General features: G+C 46.9%; 3 protein-coding genes and 1 long non-coding RNA gene across 9 annotated transcripts in view; 2 read left to right on the forward strand and 2 right to left on the reverse strand.

The window, feature by feature from the left end:
- Positions 1-75: 75 nt before the first annotated feature.
- TRAPPC4 (trafficking protein particle complex subunit 4) lies at positions 76-3,218 on the reverse strand. Its single transcript, XM_019941787.3, has 5 exons — positions 2,759-3,218; positions 2,421-2,595; positions 1,695-1,798; positions 936-1,062; positions 76-436 (listed from the first exon to the last, which is right to left on the reverse strand). Exons 1-5 carry the CDS (start codon positions 2,931-2,933, stop codon positions 358-360), a joined length of 660 nt encoding a protein of 219 aa, XP_019797346.1. The 5' UTR covers positions 2,934-3,218; the 3' UTR covers positions 76-357.
- Positions 3,218-5,184, forward strand: RPS25 (ribosomal protein S25). Its single transcript, XM_019941788.2, has 5 exons — positions 3,218-3,445; positions 3,688-3,783; positions 4,334-4,517; positions 4,943-5,041; positions 5,134-5,184. The coding sequence occupies exons 1-4, from the start codon at positions 3,443-3,445 to the stop codon at positions 5,035-5,037; spliced, it is 378 nt and encodes a 125-aa protein (XP_019797347.1). The 5' UTR covers positions 3,218-3,442; the 3' UTR covers positions 5,038-5,041; positions 5,134-5,184.
- CENATAC (centrosomal AT-AC splicing factor) lies at positions 5,149-13,596 on the reverse strand. 5 transcript variants are annotated; one of them, XM_033861959.2, is made up of 11 exons: positions 13,433-13,596; positions 13,127-13,290; positions 12,612-12,710; positions 9,167-9,233; positions 9,016-9,078; positions 8,606-8,670; positions 8,352-8,460; positions 7,320-7,350; positions 5,646-5,735; positions 5,441-5,573; positions 5,149-5,356 (listed from the first exon to the last, which is right to left on the reverse strand). In XM_033861959.2, the coding sequence occupies exons 1-11, from the start codon at positions 13,550-13,552 to the stop codon at positions 5,293-5,295; spliced, it is 1,005 nt and encodes a 334-aa protein (XP_033717850.1). In that variant the 5' UTR covers positions 13,553-13,596; the 3' UTR covers positions 5,149-5,292. The 5 variants fall into 5 exon arrangements, with proteins under 5 accessions (XP_033717850.1, XP_033717848.1, XP_033717849.1 ...); XM_033861957.2 differs by having other exon boundaries at positions 5,149-5,573; XM_033861958.2 differs by having other exon boundaries at positions 5,441-5,735.
- Positions 13,597-13,728: 132 nt separating this feature from the next.
- LOC109550961 (uncharacterized) overlaps positions 13,729-15,991 on the forward strand; it is a 32,638-nt gene continuing 30,375 nt past the window's right edge. For both annotated transcript variants that reach the window (XR_004527813.2, XR_012333299.1), the window contains exons 1-2: positions 13,729-14,012; positions 15,415-15,476. This is a non-coding gene — a long non-coding RNA (uncharacterized lncRNA). The remainder of the gene's footprint in view (positions 14,013-15,414; positions 15,477-15,991) is intronic.

The raw sequence follows: 15,991 nt of genomic DNA on the forward strand, positions 1-15,991 counted from the left end.
CCCAGAATTCCCTTATCATTCCTGTCTCCCCTCCTGAGGCTTTTCCCCCAAACCATCAATTAGGATAGCAAACACTGAGATCAAAGGAATGTTTATTATAGCATTTATGGGCCTACCTCCTCCATAAATAATCTGTACAGAGTTGGGAAGTAGGACCATGACAGATACAGGAGAAAAGAGAGCATGGTATTAAGGCTCGGGCATCAGTGCATGTCATCAGGCTCAGCAACCTCCCATTTTCAAGTGCACTAACAAATGCCTCTGGGCTCGCCATCGGAGTGGAAACAGCAGGACCCCTGTTGCAGGATCTCTCAAGAATATGCGGGGAGTGGTGGGGGGGTCCACTGCAGGTTCAGCCTAAGACCCAGGTCCAAAAGTTCCAGCCTTCTCTGCCACCTCCAGGGCTAACTTCAGGTTCTGGTCAAACAGCTCACACCTAGGCCAGACCCAGGAAGCACAAATAAGGACAAAGTGTGAGGCCTGGCTCTCTCCCCACCTTGGGTGCAGAGGCAGAGCCAGTGGAAACTCTGCTTGAAGAAGGACATAAACCCCAAGGAAAGTCTTTGGTTTCTCCAAAAAATAAGTAAGTAAAAGGCTAGTTACTTTTGTTTTATTTAAAAATAACTCTAGGGCTTCCCTGGTGGCGCAGTGGTTGAGAGTCTGCCTGCCGATGCAGGGGACACCGGTTCGTGCCCCGGTCTGGGAGGATCCCACATGCCGCGGAGCGGCTGGGCCTGTGAGCCATGGCCGCTGAGCCTGCGCATCCGGAGCCTGTGCTCCGCAGCGGGAGAGGCCACAACAGTGAGAGGCCCGTGTACCGCAAAAAAAAACCAAAAAACAACCTCTATTACACTTCAAAATGACATTGGGGAAAAGCACACAGGGAGGGGGAACAAGGAGGCTTTGACCAGAATCTGGGAAGTGGGACCACATACCTGATGGGCATTTCCAGGGAGTAAAATGGATTCTTCAGGGCAAAGTCTGAGTAAATCTCATAAATCTTTCGGAGAAGAGAATCTATCCCAGCCTGCCTAGGATCCGCCAGCACCACAAACTTTATCCCTGGAGAGGGACCAGTAATGATTACCAAAGGGTAGAGAATGCAGCAAATAATGCTGTCCTTTGTTTGTACAGCACTTTCATATGCCCACTTAAATGTTATCCTTATTGCTACATAAAGCACGAAAAGCAAGATTTTGAATCTACAGGTGAGAGCAGAGAAGTGAAATGACTTTGTTGCATCACCCAGCTGACTGAGTGACCAGGCTTTGGGTCCTAGCTCTGTCGCTTACTTCTGGCCTGGGGGCCCCTCAGCAGAAAGTGCCAGGCAAGGAACAAACTCAGGCAGTTTTCAATGATCTGCCTTCAGCGAGTGATGCAATGACAGTCACGATCCAAAGGTCATTTCCATTTCACATTCAAATTTCATTTTGGAACAACACACCTTCCAAAACGTGTGCAACGTGAGATAACATTAAGGTGAGTTTATCTGTGGACAGGATAACGCTCAGTGGCATGGACAAAACTGGCGTCAGATTAAATATTGCCTTTAGATTCACAAAACAAGTAACTGTCTGTGCAGTTGTCCCAGAAAAGGCTGACCAACACTCCCTTGCTTACCAAACCCAACTTGGGCCAATCCCTTCTCCCAACCTGCCCCATCGCATCCCCTTGACCTATCTAGAGATGCGTACCTGTCAATGTCTGGAAGCAGTGCAGTTTGAATGTGTCTGTCTCCAGCATCTCAATGCCTGAGCTGCCCTGTTCAGGAGACAGCTGGGAGCCGATTGCGAACAGCCTACTTGCAAAGGAGGCAAAGTTGGGAATGCACCTCATTGCTATAAGGGAGAAGTGCCTCTCGAACTTTTCCGCTGAAATGACCCTTATCTTCTGAAGAGTTCAAATTACAGCTTGAGATAGTCAGAAGCAGCAGTGTGAACTGCCTGGCAGCAGTATCAAAATTACTTAAAAATTTATTTGAATTCTGCATGTATTCTACATTCATACTTTGCTATAAAACATTGTACATTGAAAACTTTGGGTGAAATTAACACTCTGGGACTATGTGCCACGTTTACTCACCCCGTGACTATGCATATCCAGCACATCTCATTCCATAATTGACAGCAAGAAAAGATCTTAAAGATCATTTAGTTCAATTGCCTTACTTTAAAGATGAAAAAACTTAAGACTCAGAAAAGAGAAGGTGACTTAGGCAAAAAAAATCACACCACTGCCAGCATTACCTACAGCCTAGTCATACTGGATCAATTCTTTTCATGACACAAGAACTGAGGATTTATAAGGAGGAAGGTAAGCACCGCCGCTCAGGAAGTCTCTGAGGGCAGAACCACACTAATCCAGCCAGCCTATGAGCCAAGTGCGGACCGACAAAATCTAGGAAGGGTTGTGAGACTTACGAGTGGAACATGGAGGCCAGCATGAGCTTCTCATTGGAGGTGAGGCGAGGCCGGCCGAATCGAATGGACACCGGGTAGTTAGCAGGGTTGCCCAGGTACTCCAGCACCTCTTTCCCATCGGCCGTGTACTTGCCGCTCACATCCACACCATTGATGGCCAGCACTGCGTGGCCCACTGCAGAGCCGAGGCTAGGCGTCAACGAAGCCTCAGCTTGGGGATCCCACCAAGGCGACAATGGACCCGGCCCCAACTCCTCACCCCCTCCGCCCCCCGCCCAGAGACACCTGCCCACAACGGCGGCACCGGGCCCCGCCCCCCAGGCCCGAGCCTAACCCACCCCGGATGCCGTCGCGCTGGCCGAAGGCAACCAGCACACGATCGTCATGCAGTTTGAGCAGCAGATCAAGCGGGTAACTGAAAGTTTTCTCAGCCTCGGCCCGTGGCGCGTAGCTGTCCAACTGGTAAATGAGGCCTCCAGCTTTGTTCACCACAAACACACTGAAAATCGCCATTGCTGCCGCCGCTACTGCGGGACTGGCTCCCCCTCCCGGCCCCGCCCCGGAACCGCAGCACAGGACCTGCCCCCGGCGCCCCGGCCGCGCGTTCCCTCTCGACCCGGGAGCGCGGCGCACTGCGGCGCTTGCGCACTTGGAGCACGCCTGGCTGTCAGTAACGCTGGGAAGTTAGCTGTCGGGATCTAGAAAATTGTTTTCCGTCCCTTTTCCCAGGTTTTTAGTGTCAGGAAACAGCAACGTGTGACTGCCTCACAACTAGTCGCAAAGCGCAAAAGGTAGGGACAGCCTCGAGTGCCTCCGGCTGCAGGGTAAGCTCGCACTGCCCGCAGCCAGTTCCGGGCCTGAGTCAGGCCTGCCCCTCCCGACTTTCTCCGCGCGGTCCCGCCCCTTACCCCGGAAGCACTCGGTGCAGGCGGAGGTTTCTGGGCTTCTTCGCTAGACGCACTTCCTTTTTGTCCGACATCTTAGGGAGGCGAGGTGGTAGCAGTTGCTCTCCCGGCTTCGCTATGGTGAGAGCTCTGTTTGGGGACAGCCGGCGTGGTTTCTGGAGCCGGCGGTGCCGGCGCGCATTTGGGGCGGCATCGGAGGAGGGCTCCCAGAACTGCCGGGCCGCGTGTCGAGGCGGGCGGGCTATTGCTTCCCCCATGTGCTCCGTCAGTGGAGTCTGGGCGGGGGTTGAGGTGGAGCGCAGGGGTAGGGGGAGCGTGGGGCTGCCTTGAGACCTGGCAGTATTCCCGCTTTTCTTCTGTAGCCGCCCAAGGATGACAAGAAGAAGAAAGATGCCGGAAAGTCGGCCAAGAAAGACAAAGACCCAGTGAACAAGTCTGGGGGCAAGGCCAAAAAGAAGGTAGGAGTCAGTCGCTTGAACGTTGAGGGAGGCTGCGGGCACCCGTACCTTATCGATATATTAAGTGACACCTAGCAGATGGCTTGTAAGGTTGTGGGGTCTAGAGTCAGGTTATTACAGCTTATGCTGTTATCAGCATTCTGTTTTTTCGTTATTTGGGGTCATATACGCTGTTTGGCAATTAGATGTGTACAGAGCATTTATTTGGATACGCAGCACGTAGTGTTATTTTAGTTGGTTCCGTGGGGCTCAGTCAGTATCCGAAAGTCTCAATAATAGGTTCCCCCCCCCCGCCCCCAACCAGATGTGTCTTTGATGCCCTTAACGACAACCAGGGTCTCTTTTTGCTTTGAATTGTGGCTTTCTAATTATTTGAATCTTAATTTGCAGAGTTTATGCAAATTCTGCATTTCATAGATTTCTGCAGGCCAAGGAATAGAGCCACTCTCAGTATAGCCGTACAAGCAAGTAACAGTTCTTTGAGGCAGGTTGTTCCAGAGGAGGGAAGAACTGGAGCTCTGATTTTTTTTTTTTTTTTTTTGGTGAGCAGAAGTGGTCCAAAGGCAAAGTTCGGGACAAGCTCAATAACCTAGTCTTGTTCGACAAAGCAACATATGACAAACTCTGTAAAGAAGTTCCCAACTATAAGCTTATAACTCCAGCTGTCGTCTCTGAGAGACTGAAGATTCGTGGCTCCCTGGCCAGGGCAGCCTTGCAGGAGCTGCTTAGTAAAGGTGAGAGGGGTGTGTTGTACTGATTTGTATGCTTTTGCACCTTAAATTGGCCTGACCGTGCTAGCCATCTTAAATGCAATAGGTGGTTGTTAGTAATGTAATTCTAACATGTTATCTAGGTTATTGGTTAGTGCCCAATAATGGAAACAGTGATTTTCAAGTTATAGTAAAGTGCTGTGAAGGTGGCCATCCCAAGAGCAGGTGGTCAGTCCCTTGTTTTTTTTTTTTTTTTTTTTTTTTTTTAGTCCCTTGTTTTAAAAGGGTAAGTCAAATTAGATTATAACCAAGAAATGTAGGCATGCCTCCTAAACTCATGCTTAAATTCAGCATTTCTCTTTTGGGATGGAATATAAAACAGATATTTCTAGTGTCTTATTAAGTATTTCATAGTACTATTGTGTGAAAATTTTATGCTTTCTTTCTAGGACTTATTAAACTGGTTTCAAAGCACAGAGCTCAAGTAATTTACACCAGAAATACTAAGGGTGGAGATGCTCCAGCTGCTGGTGAAGATGCATGAACAGGTGAGCAAGAACCCAGGGGTTCATGGTGTAGGAAGTATGCATCCCTTCACAAGGCTCTATAGTTCTGATTCTTGAATTTTTTTTTTTTACAGGTCCCACCAGCTGTATATTTGGAAAAATAAAACTTTATTAAATCAAATAAATGGGCGTGTCTGTTTCCTAAGAAAGGCAGTTACAAAGGATAATAGTAGGTATCGGCTTGTTGATTTGGTTTTGAGCATTATGGTGGTTGAAAATGTATTAGGAAACCATTAACTTTTCTTTTTATGTGACTGCTGTTTGTTTCTTGCTGCGGCTTCAGTTTTGAATTGATGCCTGAAAGGAAATGAAGGGTTAGCAGGACGAAGGGTGAGATCTCCCAAGGGGGAGTGGGTTGGGGTCCGGACACTGGGCCCATACCTGGATTGCCAGCGGCGTCCATTATTCCAGACCCGGCCAAAAGAGGGCAGCCAGCCTGCACCGGTACTGGAGTTATGATCAAAGTTGGCCCCAACTCTGTCTGGTGGGAGTTTCTTCAATTTCTGTTTTTCCTCTACAATAAGCAGTTTTACGTGAGTAGGAAGACTTAAAGAACCCATCACCATTTCTGAATTAGTTAACTTACTTTCTTTGAGAAACTCTTCATAGGAGGGTCCTATTTGTTGGTTCCCAGAGCTACAGTCCTCATCTTGGACCATCCAGGGAGGTGTGGCACCTGGAAAAGGAAGACCCTTTAAGCAGAAATGAAAGCACTTAAAAAAAAGTTTTTAACCTTCAGGCTGTTGTGGAACATAGCTAGCTATAAGTTCCTACCTAATTGAAAATTATAAATGTTTGTAAACAAAACCCAGGAATTCTGGACCATGGGAAGTTGAGGGGCCTAGGCTAATTTAAAAGGTGCTGATACTTAATAGCTGTATCAATACAGCAATACATGCCTGAAAAACTACACACATTTAAAGTGTGCAATTTGAAATGTCTGGGATGAAATCACCACCACCATGTATCCTTGTGCCCCTTTAAAGTATTTTCTAGCACACTTCCCTTATACCCCTCTTCCCAGGCAGCCACTGGTGTGCTTTCTGTTGCTACAGGTTAGTTTGCGTTTTCCGTAATGTTGTATAAATGGCATATATTATGTACCCTTGTGTACCTTTTAGCATAGTTACTTTGAGGTTTTTGTGTTACGCATGTTTTCAATCATTCCTTCGTTATTGAGTATTTTTTGAAGTGTTCATTGGCTGAGGCACATTGGGATTTTTTTTCAACTTTTAAAGAAACTGCCAGACTGTTTTCCAAAGTAGTGATGCCATTTTGCATCCCCACCAGCAGTGCATGAGAGTTGCTGCATATATAAATGGTCAGTCTTTAGCCTTTTTTAATTCTTTGGCCACGCCATGTGGCATGTGGTATTGTTCCCTGACCAGGGATTAAATCCGTGCTCCCTGCATTGAGAGTGCGGAGCCTTAACCACTGGACCGCCAAGGAAGTCCTAGTTTCAGCCATTTTGATGAGCATCTTTTTATATGCCTTTACTGAGTGTTGAGAGGTTTTCATATATTGAGAATACACATCCTTCATCAGATGCTGCTTTACTTTGGAAAAACGTTGTTATGCTAAAGTTTGTAATCTTCCATTTTTCAAGCAAAGTACTTTTTCCCTTAGTTGAAATACAAGAAGACGAGTGGCTGTAGCATGGCTAATGCCATAGTGGGCACTGTGTACGGTATAGAGACTTCTCTGGCCCTCAGTTGCAATGAGTTTTATTTTTAAAATTTATTTTATTGAAGTATAGTTGATTTACAATGTGTTAATTTCTGCTGTACAGCAAAGCGACTCAGTTACATATGTATTCTTTTTCATATTCTTTTCCATAATAGTTCATCACAGGATATTAAATATAGTTTCCTCTGCTATACAGTAGGACCTTGTTGTTTATACTCTTTATTTTCACTATTAAGTGTATTATTTTAAAAAACACTTTAACACACACTCATATAGTGGTTGAACAAAAAACCCTTATAAGAATTACCATGTCTGACATTTTCTAAGTTTAAAACACCTTAGATCTGAAAGTTTAAAAAAAAAAATCCGGTAAACAGGTGAATGTACATCTGTTACTTTCCTGAGTTACTCAGACACATTTGACATATGTGTCTTTGATACCCTTCTACCAGTGAAAGGCCTAGAACTCAGGTGTGTCTCAAAGATCCCAAGTTCACTGCTGTATCTTAATCAACTTTATTCTTTAAAAAAAAAAAGCTTCTTACAGTTTGAGAAACATTGCCATGGGTCTTACCTGAGTGGATGTTACCAATTCCTGGTGTATCCTGTAGTTGGAAATGGGAAAAAATCATAAGAAAGCCAAGAGATGATAGGATACTCATAGCCTAGAGGAAGAAATTTTACTGGAGGTGGATGGAACCACTGCCATGATGCTAGTTCTGCACTGGGTTGATGTTAAATCTTACAGAGCACAGCAAATCACTGAAAGACAGTCTTGCCCTCACCAGACTCAAGGTCTTAGTAGCAGAGATGTCCAAAAATAAGTGCCTACTAGATGTTAGGTAAACGAAACCCTTTTCTTACAGAGCATACATACTACTGGGAAAGAGAAGTATGAATTACACAAATTACATTCACAGCTTTTTACATGGGGCTACATACATTTATAACAGTTTTCCATGAAAAAGTGACATTCAAGCTAAGAGCTGAAGGAAGGTGAGGGTTAAGTAGATGGTGAGGGAAGGAAAGCATATCATTTAAGACAATGGCAATTACATGTTCAAAAGCAAGGAGGAGCACAGTGCAGCTGGAGGATAGAATGTAAGATAGCAGGTGATGCGATTATTTTCTGTTGTGTTTGGGACAAGATTGCAGTAGTAGGAATTGTTCCAAGGTGGAATAGAGACCAGCTTGTATTCAGGAGATAAAATAGATAAGACATGCTCATTGAGGGAATGTGAAAAATGAAAGAAAGGAGGAGATAAGAATCTGCATCTACAGTTAATGGAAACACAGGAGTGGTAGGGGTTAGCTTCAGGTACCTGTGGGGTATCTATAAATGTCCCGTATTGAGCTGGAACTGTGGATTCTGCACAGGATGAGATTTAGGAGTTGGTACTTCTATGTGGCAACTGGGGCAGTGTGTGGATAAGATCACCATGGAGGGTGACAAAAAAGTCTAAGAACATGATACTATGGGACAGGGCGGCAAGAGGGAAAAGCCTGCTAAGACAGGAATGGCCAGAATACAGAAAAGCCAGGAGAGATGGGTGTCCTGGGAACTGAGGGGGCACTGGCCCTTTCCCAACTTTCGTATCCATTGTACCTGATGATGGCCAATGAATGTCAGCGGTTGTCCTGTCTCCATCCAGTCAAGCTCCGGGGCTGGTGGCAGGTCCACATATGAGGGCTGCTGTGAGGTGGAGGCTACTTGGCTGAAAAAGACAAACAGGCTGGCAGACAAGGTCCTTGAGCCATGAGGATAGCAAAGATGACATTTGTTCCCTTTTCCCAGCCAAAGTTACAGAATGTTCTAAGAGATGTCAGAACTCCCAATAAGAGGTTTCCTAACAGTCTTACCTGTTTGTCCCTTTCCAGCTTCCAGGTGCCGAAGAGCCCTCTTCTGGGTCTGGCACTGTCTGAGGCTGAGTTTGATTCAGGAAAAATAATTGTGTCTAGGATGCTTAAGAATTTGCCTAGGCCATGCTCCCACCCTCCAGAAGTAAACAAATTGACATATTGAGGGTACTGCCCATATCTTGCAAACTTCCCTCCCTCCCTCCCTGCCTCCCTCCCCCAGCCTGGCCCACATCATCTCCACTGACAAAGGCCTGCACCCTGGTGGGCAGGTAAGGGAATTCAAGCCGAGCAGGTAAAGCATGGAGTCCATGAATTCTCACAAGAAGAGCTGGTAGGTGAAATGTTGGACCTGGGAGAAGCAGGAATCAGTGGATTTGGATACTGCTCTGGCTCCTCCGAGGGAAACCAACCTCTAAGACAGACCGAACAACCTCCTGCCGGCTGTGCTCCACCTCACGGATCTGAGCTGCCATCTGTGGGGGAGAGGCTGCTTAGATAGGTACAAAATGGTGGGGGGGGGGGGGGGGCCTGGGTCCTTCAGAGGCCTTTCCTTTAACTCACCTCTTTAATCACTTCATCCTCTTTTTCCTCATAGGAATCCAGACTTTTCACCATGGACTTCTTGAATCTAAAAAGAAAAAGGGCAAGTCCCGGTCAGTTGTGAAAAGATCCTCAGTAGATCGTTTTTCTCTGAATTTTGGGTAGTGTCAAACTCCCAGAAACAAAATAGTACAATGAACACCCATGTACCTCTCCCCCAGATTCACTGTAAACATTTTGCCATACTGGCTCCAGTTTGCTTATAAACACATTGCCTTTCTGCCAAGAACATGAGACTTAATTCTAAATTTTTCAGCATACATCTCCTGGGAACAGGAACAGCCTATGAAACCATTACCATACTTAAGAAAATCAATTTCCCTTTCTTGATGTCCAAATTGTCCCATATTTGGGACAACAATATATTTGCAGTTGTTTTTATCCTACAATACAAAGGTATCTGAATAACATCAATGCTGCTATCAGCAATAAGACTACTAAGCAAAGCTCAAGGTTTCTTTGCAGTTCATTAGTCCTCAGAAAACCTAAGGGTGTACAGTCAGATTTTTGTGTTCAAATGTTACTTGAATTCTTATTCTTTCATCGTTATCAATTGATACATAATTAATATAACTGTCTTTGTTTGCCTAATTATTATTTTTTGAAAATATAACTAGAGAACATTTCTTTGATTTTCACTAAGACTTTGTCTTGAGGACATAACTAAACTGCGTCACCACCCCCCACCCCGATTTGAAGAAGGGTTATTAGTACAGTGAATGTTCAGATACGAACAGTTTGAAGGACTGGAACCAACAGTAACTGACAAAAACCAACTTCCATCTAAATCATCATAAAAATGTTTTAAGTTGAAAAGGGAGGGGGAGAAGGGGGCAAAAGGGGTTTCAGATTGAACAAGATCCTCACATTTCATCTAATACATTCAACCCTGGCCAGCGTATACCAAAATGGAAACTGGATTACTATAATAAAAACTTCTTCTACATCACTCTGTACACACCTGTGTTCCAAGCCCACCCCCATCCCCCTGATGCTTCCAAACTCAACTATTTGATGAAGGAGCTATGTATAAATCTAATCCAGTCTTTGTTATAAGGCTGGTATGTCTGGGTATCAGCTCGGTAAACAAGGCAGCTGAGGTCTTCCAGGTCATCAATAAAATCAAATAACTGATACCATACGTGACAGAGGGGCTGCTGGGATTCACTCTCTTCAGATGTTCTTCGTACATTATACAAACACCTTCCATGCATTCATTCAGATTCATAGCATAAGTTCTGCCTTCTGGCCTCTTGGTAGGCTGTACCAGCAAAATGGTGTGAGACATGTCGCCAAACTCTTGCTGCAGCCGCTGCCGACTACTCTGCCGACTCCGCCACCGCACACGAGCTTATAGCCTTTTTGCCTAATTTTAATATGTAAAACATTTATGTAGGGGAATGGCTCTATCAAGGTGCCCTGGCAGCCTTGCACGTATCCTTACAGGCAAAGCCTTGAACTGCAGCTTATCAGAGTTTTGGCTGAAGGTCTGCGTGATCCTCCTGGAACACAAGAGGACAGGAGGCCTGAAAGGAACTGCTAGGAGGCCATCTCCCACTCGTCTCCCTATCTCTCATGGGAGACCATTATGAAACAGTTTCTCATCAACTCCCAGTTCTGATGGGGTATGGGACTTTGTGCTCTCAGATTTGAGCTGTAGATATAAAAGCACGTAGCTGCAGTCTAGACTTGGCTCCCCAGCAAAAGTATCGCACAGCTCACACTGCAGTCACCCAGCCCTGTTTGTATCAGTATGGTCCTTTTGGGTGTGTTGGACAACCTGGGAGGCTGGCACTTCGGGCTTACTCTTTTCACTGCTTATGTAACAAACTGCCTGAACCTAAAAGTAGCTCACTGTGGGACTTTCCTGGTGGTCCAGTGGTTAAGAATCCCCCTTCCAATGCAGGGGACTTGGGTTTGATCCCTGGTCGGGGAACTAAGATCCCACATGCTACAGGGCAACTAAGCCCACACGCTGCAACTACTGAGCCCATACGTGCCACAACTAGAGTGCCCACGTGCTCTGGAGCCTGCACGCACCAGAACTAGAGAGAAGCCTGCACGCTGCAGTGAAGATCCTGCATGCCGGCACTAAGACCCGATGCAGCCAAATAAAAAGACTAATCTTTTAAAATAATGATTAGGACTTCCCTGGTGGCGCAGTGGTTAAGAATCCGCCTGCCAATGCCGCGGACACGGGTTTGAGCCCTGGTCCGGGAAGATCCCACATGCCGCGGAGCAACTAAGCCACAACTACTGAGCCTGTGCTCTAGAGCCTGTGAGCCACAGCTACTGAAGCCTGCACACCTAAAGCCTGTGCTCCGCAACAAGAGAAGCCACTACAATGAGAAGCCCGTGCATGCACTGCAATGAACAGTAGCCCCCACCTGCCGCAACTAGAGAAAGTCTGTGCGCAGCAACAAAGACCAGACGCAGCCAAAAATAAATTTTTTTATTAAAAAAAAAAAGATTAAAAAAATAATAAAAGTGGCTCATTGTATCTTTACTGGTCAAATCAGTCAGGCTTGGCCTGGCCTTGTCTTGTGTGAGCTTGAAATTTATAAAGCTCAAAAGTTAAATTATATTTAAATAAAAAGTTCAAAGAGTCCATCCTCATAATTCTCAATTATAACCTTTGCTGCTCAACTATCCTTTATTCACCCACCAAAAACCATATGGAGCTGAGCCAGGGTGTGAGGAGTGAGTGGCCTCAGTTTCTTATCTCCTCCCAGTCTGAACCACAGATTTTAAGGCAAGGTGGTGGGATTTAGGCATTTCTTATTTCCTCATTATTCTCCACATTGGGTAGAAAGAAATAACAAACACCATGTGTTTTCTTAACTTTGGCTTTGGGATCCCCTTGGGTTCCACACTCCACAATCTCAATATGGTCCCAATAAAAGTGATGATGTGAGGCTGCCTGAGTCCTCTTCCTGAGGCAGTCAGGGCTCACTCCCTCTCTGTGCTGTCCAGCTTCCTACAATCCGGTTCCTTGGGGTCCTCCGAGGCCAGTTAAAATAGAGTCTAAAACTATTAAAAGTGGGCACTGGGTGAGCACCAGTTTCTTGCACACTATAAAAAGCATCTTCTGCTCCTAAAGAACCTTAGTAGTTTCTGTGTCATACATTTAAGTAGTTGATTATGGTCACCTTTAATTATACACTATTCTCTACTTGCTAAATACATTGTAAATCCCCCCCCCCGCAACTAGATTATAAACCTTTCAAGGACTCTGTCATATTTCTTTTGTGTCCAATATGGTGCCTAGGATAATGAGTGCTACAAAGACAATGGTTACTAATGAAGTCCTTACTAAACTTCCCAAGCAGTAGAGGAAGCTCCAGTACCTGACACAGGCCCAGAGAATCCACACTCTGCTACTTCATCATGTGAAGTAGTGACTTACCGTGCATAATCCTGGGGGGAGATCAAAAACTTCTCTTTCATCTGGAACTCAGCCTTGTTCTCCCACCAGAATCTGTTGGTTGCTTTCTTGTGCTCTGGACTGAGAATGGAAAGGACAAGTAATCTCAATGATAGATTGCAGAATATTACACATATATCTAGGCATTAGATAAATAATGCAAACTGACATCTGGGTTTCTGTCTCTGGGCAAGGCTGAGAGAATACTGATAGTAGTCTCTTCAATATCTCCAGTCTCCCCCTTCCAATAAAAATGTGAGAATCTGAGAGGAAGTGATGGGAGGGAACCTTGATTGAACCTGCCCAGCTGACTTTCCCAGCTAGACCACCAACACCAGTGGGACCATGGCAGCCGTAAGCCCGCTACCCTCAAGGCTGGCAATGCCTACAAGACGACTCAATCAAATCACAGAAGCGTTCTTCCTCTCACCCACCCTAAACCCTCCCTCCCACAAATGTACACGACTGTTGTATGCGGCTCCCGGCCCGGCGCTCACCTGGCCAGATGCTCCAGCAGCCCCCCATGCAGCACGGTCAGGTTTCCGTGGCTCAGGTGTTTCCTCACCTCACAGCCGCAGCACAGGCACCAGCAGCACCGCTCGTGCTCGGGCACGTAACGCTCCACCTGAGCGGCGCGGACGGCCTTGCGGGCGGCCTCCACCTGCCGCGGAGAGGGTACCAAGGGGAAGAGGCTAAGTAGGACCCCGGCGGGACCCCCAGATCCCACCCCCTCGGGCCCTCACAGCCCCGCCCCCATTCCCGCCCCGTCCTGTCCAGGGTTTCCTCCAGCCTCCCGTCCGCACCTGAGGCAGAAGCCGCTCCAAAGCCACCTTCAGCTGCCGCTGGTGCTTGCGACTGTAGACGTGTCCGCGGCCGCAGAAGAAGGTCTGGCGGCAAACAGGGCAGCGCTCCGCCGGCGCCATCTACCCAGGACTGGGGATCCGCGACGCGCAGCCTCTCCTTCGCCGTCTGGTGACCTCTGACCCCTCAGGGGCGGGGCGAACCCAGCGGCCCCAGCGGCCCCCGCGGCCCCCAGCGGCCGGCAGGCGCCACTGCAAGTCCTACTACGGTTGCGCGGGTTTTTCTCTGGGAACCCTCATTGCGCACAAATCCAGCCCGTCGCCAGTACCGCCAAATGCAGTCTGGCTGGAAAAGGTGAGGGGAAGGAGCGCACGCAACAGTTAGGGGGGACCGCGCACGTATCTGGACACTGACAAGGACCCATAGAGACAATGTAACAAATCGTAACGAGTATTTATAGGGTGTTCAGTGGGGGTCCAGAGCTTTACCTTAACTACCTCAGGTAATCTTCACAATAGCCCTGTGTGGTATCCTGTTATTACTGGCATTTTACAAGCGGGAAACTGAGGCGTGAAGGAGGAGGTAAGTTTGTGGAAGGTTGCACAGGTATAAAGCGGCAGAGGCATTGCCAGCAGGCTGTAGGGAACACAAGCTGAAGGCCTAATCTATGACCTAATCATGCTCATACCCCCCAGGGGTGATCCGAACGTTGCTCCTGGAAAGCTGTAAAGGGAAAGCTATAAAGGGTGCAGAGTCATTGCTGAGGCTTAGCAGACGTGTTTAATCTGTAAACGTGCTAAACTAGTGGAACTTTATTCTCTACAAGCCATTTCTCCCAGAGTCAACAGCCTTCCTGTCTGTCCTGCTCCCTTAGCACCTAAGGTGAATTGCTCCCTCCCAGGGCTGAAATCCCCAGACTGTGATCTCCACCCTAGAACTCCCTCCAAAAAGCCTGGGGCCTGGCCCACACCTTAACTTATAGGATGTGCAAACAGAGCTGGCACAAAGTCCCCAGCTTCCCTTACATTTGTTACCTGTATTGGTGCATTAACCTGGATGGGTGACAATGTCTGTGGGCATATCCAGTCAACTCTACAGAATTCAGACCCAGAAAGTAGCCAGACTCCCCTCCAGACCTTGACTTCCTGACGGAGTGTCCCTTTAGACTCAGGCCTTTGCCAGATGTGATGTATTTTGATGACCTTGCAGTTCTCAGTTCCTTGACCTCTCATCACTCCCCTGGCAGGGGTAATCCTGGACCTTGTCCACCAAAAATTGCTCCTTCTCTGAATTCAAACTCTGAAGTTCTACTCTGACCACCGTCTTCCATCCTCCTGTGTGGACTTACCTTCCATCTGGTCTTTAACTGCAGGGAGACCTCCTTTCCTGAATATGAGTACTCTTATCCATTCACTTGGAAAATTATTCATCGTATGCCAGCTACTGAATGCTTTGCTCTAGGCCAGGTTTAAAAATTTAAAAACCTTTAAAGTGTGGCCTCCTGGTCAGCAGCATCAGCATCCGGGAGCTTGTTAGAAATGCAAATTATTGGGCCCCACCCCAGACCTACTGAATAGGAAACGCCGGAGTGGGTCCCGGCAATCTGTGGTTTAATGAGCCCTTCAGGTGATTCTGATGCTCAGTCAAGTTTGAGAATCAGTGGTCTAGGTCTGAGGTCCTCTTGACTTCGCTTTACCCATTGGATCCCAGGAATACTTCCACCACACTCTCACGGCAACATATTACTTCACTTGACCTACCAAGACCTCTCATTCTGTCACACCCCAACCATCCCATCTGTTTCCGTCATTTGTCCCAAAGCTGCTTTAGAGTAGTCTATACCATCTGCTTAAACTCCTAACTTTTCAGCCCTCTGCAATTTGGCTTTTGAAACTGTTTCCCTAAAGTCTTCCGTTACTGAGTATTCATTCGGCTGCCATCTGAACTAGACTGTGTGAATGGAACTCAATTTCTTCCTCCTCAGATCATCCTGTTTACATCCTCCCAGTGAATGATAACCACTAAACTAAAGCCTGGAGTTTTGGGGTAAGTTATCTTTTTTTTAACTTATTTTAATTTATTTTTGGCTGTGTTGGGTCTTCGTTTCTGTGTGCAGGCTTTCTCTAGTTGCGGCGAGCGGGGCTACTCTTCGTTGCGGTGCGCAGGCTTCTATTGCAGTGGCTTCTCTTGTTGCGGAGTATGGGCTCTAGGTGCACGGGCTTCACTAATTGTGTCTCGTGGGCTCTAGAGTGCAGCCTCAGTAGTTGTGGCGCACGGGCTTTGTTGCTCCGCGGCCCGTGGGATCTCCCAGACCAGGGAAGGGCTCGAATCGGTGTCCCCTGCATTGGCAGGCAGATTCTTAACCACTGCGCCATCAGGGAAGTCCCTACAGTAAGTTATCTTTGATTCTCCCTTTCACTTAGTCCCCACATCCACCCTGTGCAAGCTGTCTTACTGGATTTCTGAGATGTCTAAAATCTGTTCTCCACCTTTTATACTCATAGACCATACCTTATTTCATTTCCCTACCTTTCTTGCTTAGATTCATGTAAAATCTTTCT

This window comes from Tursiops truncatus, chromosome 8 (genome assembly GCF_011762595.2).
Source record: "Tursiops truncatus isolate mTurTru1 chromosome 8, mTurTru1.mat.Y, whole genome shotgun sequence".
In the NCBI taxonomy this organism is placed as follows: domain Eukaryota; kingdom Metazoa; phylum Chordata; class Mammalia; order Artiodactyla; family Delphinidae; genus Tursiops; species Tursiops truncatus.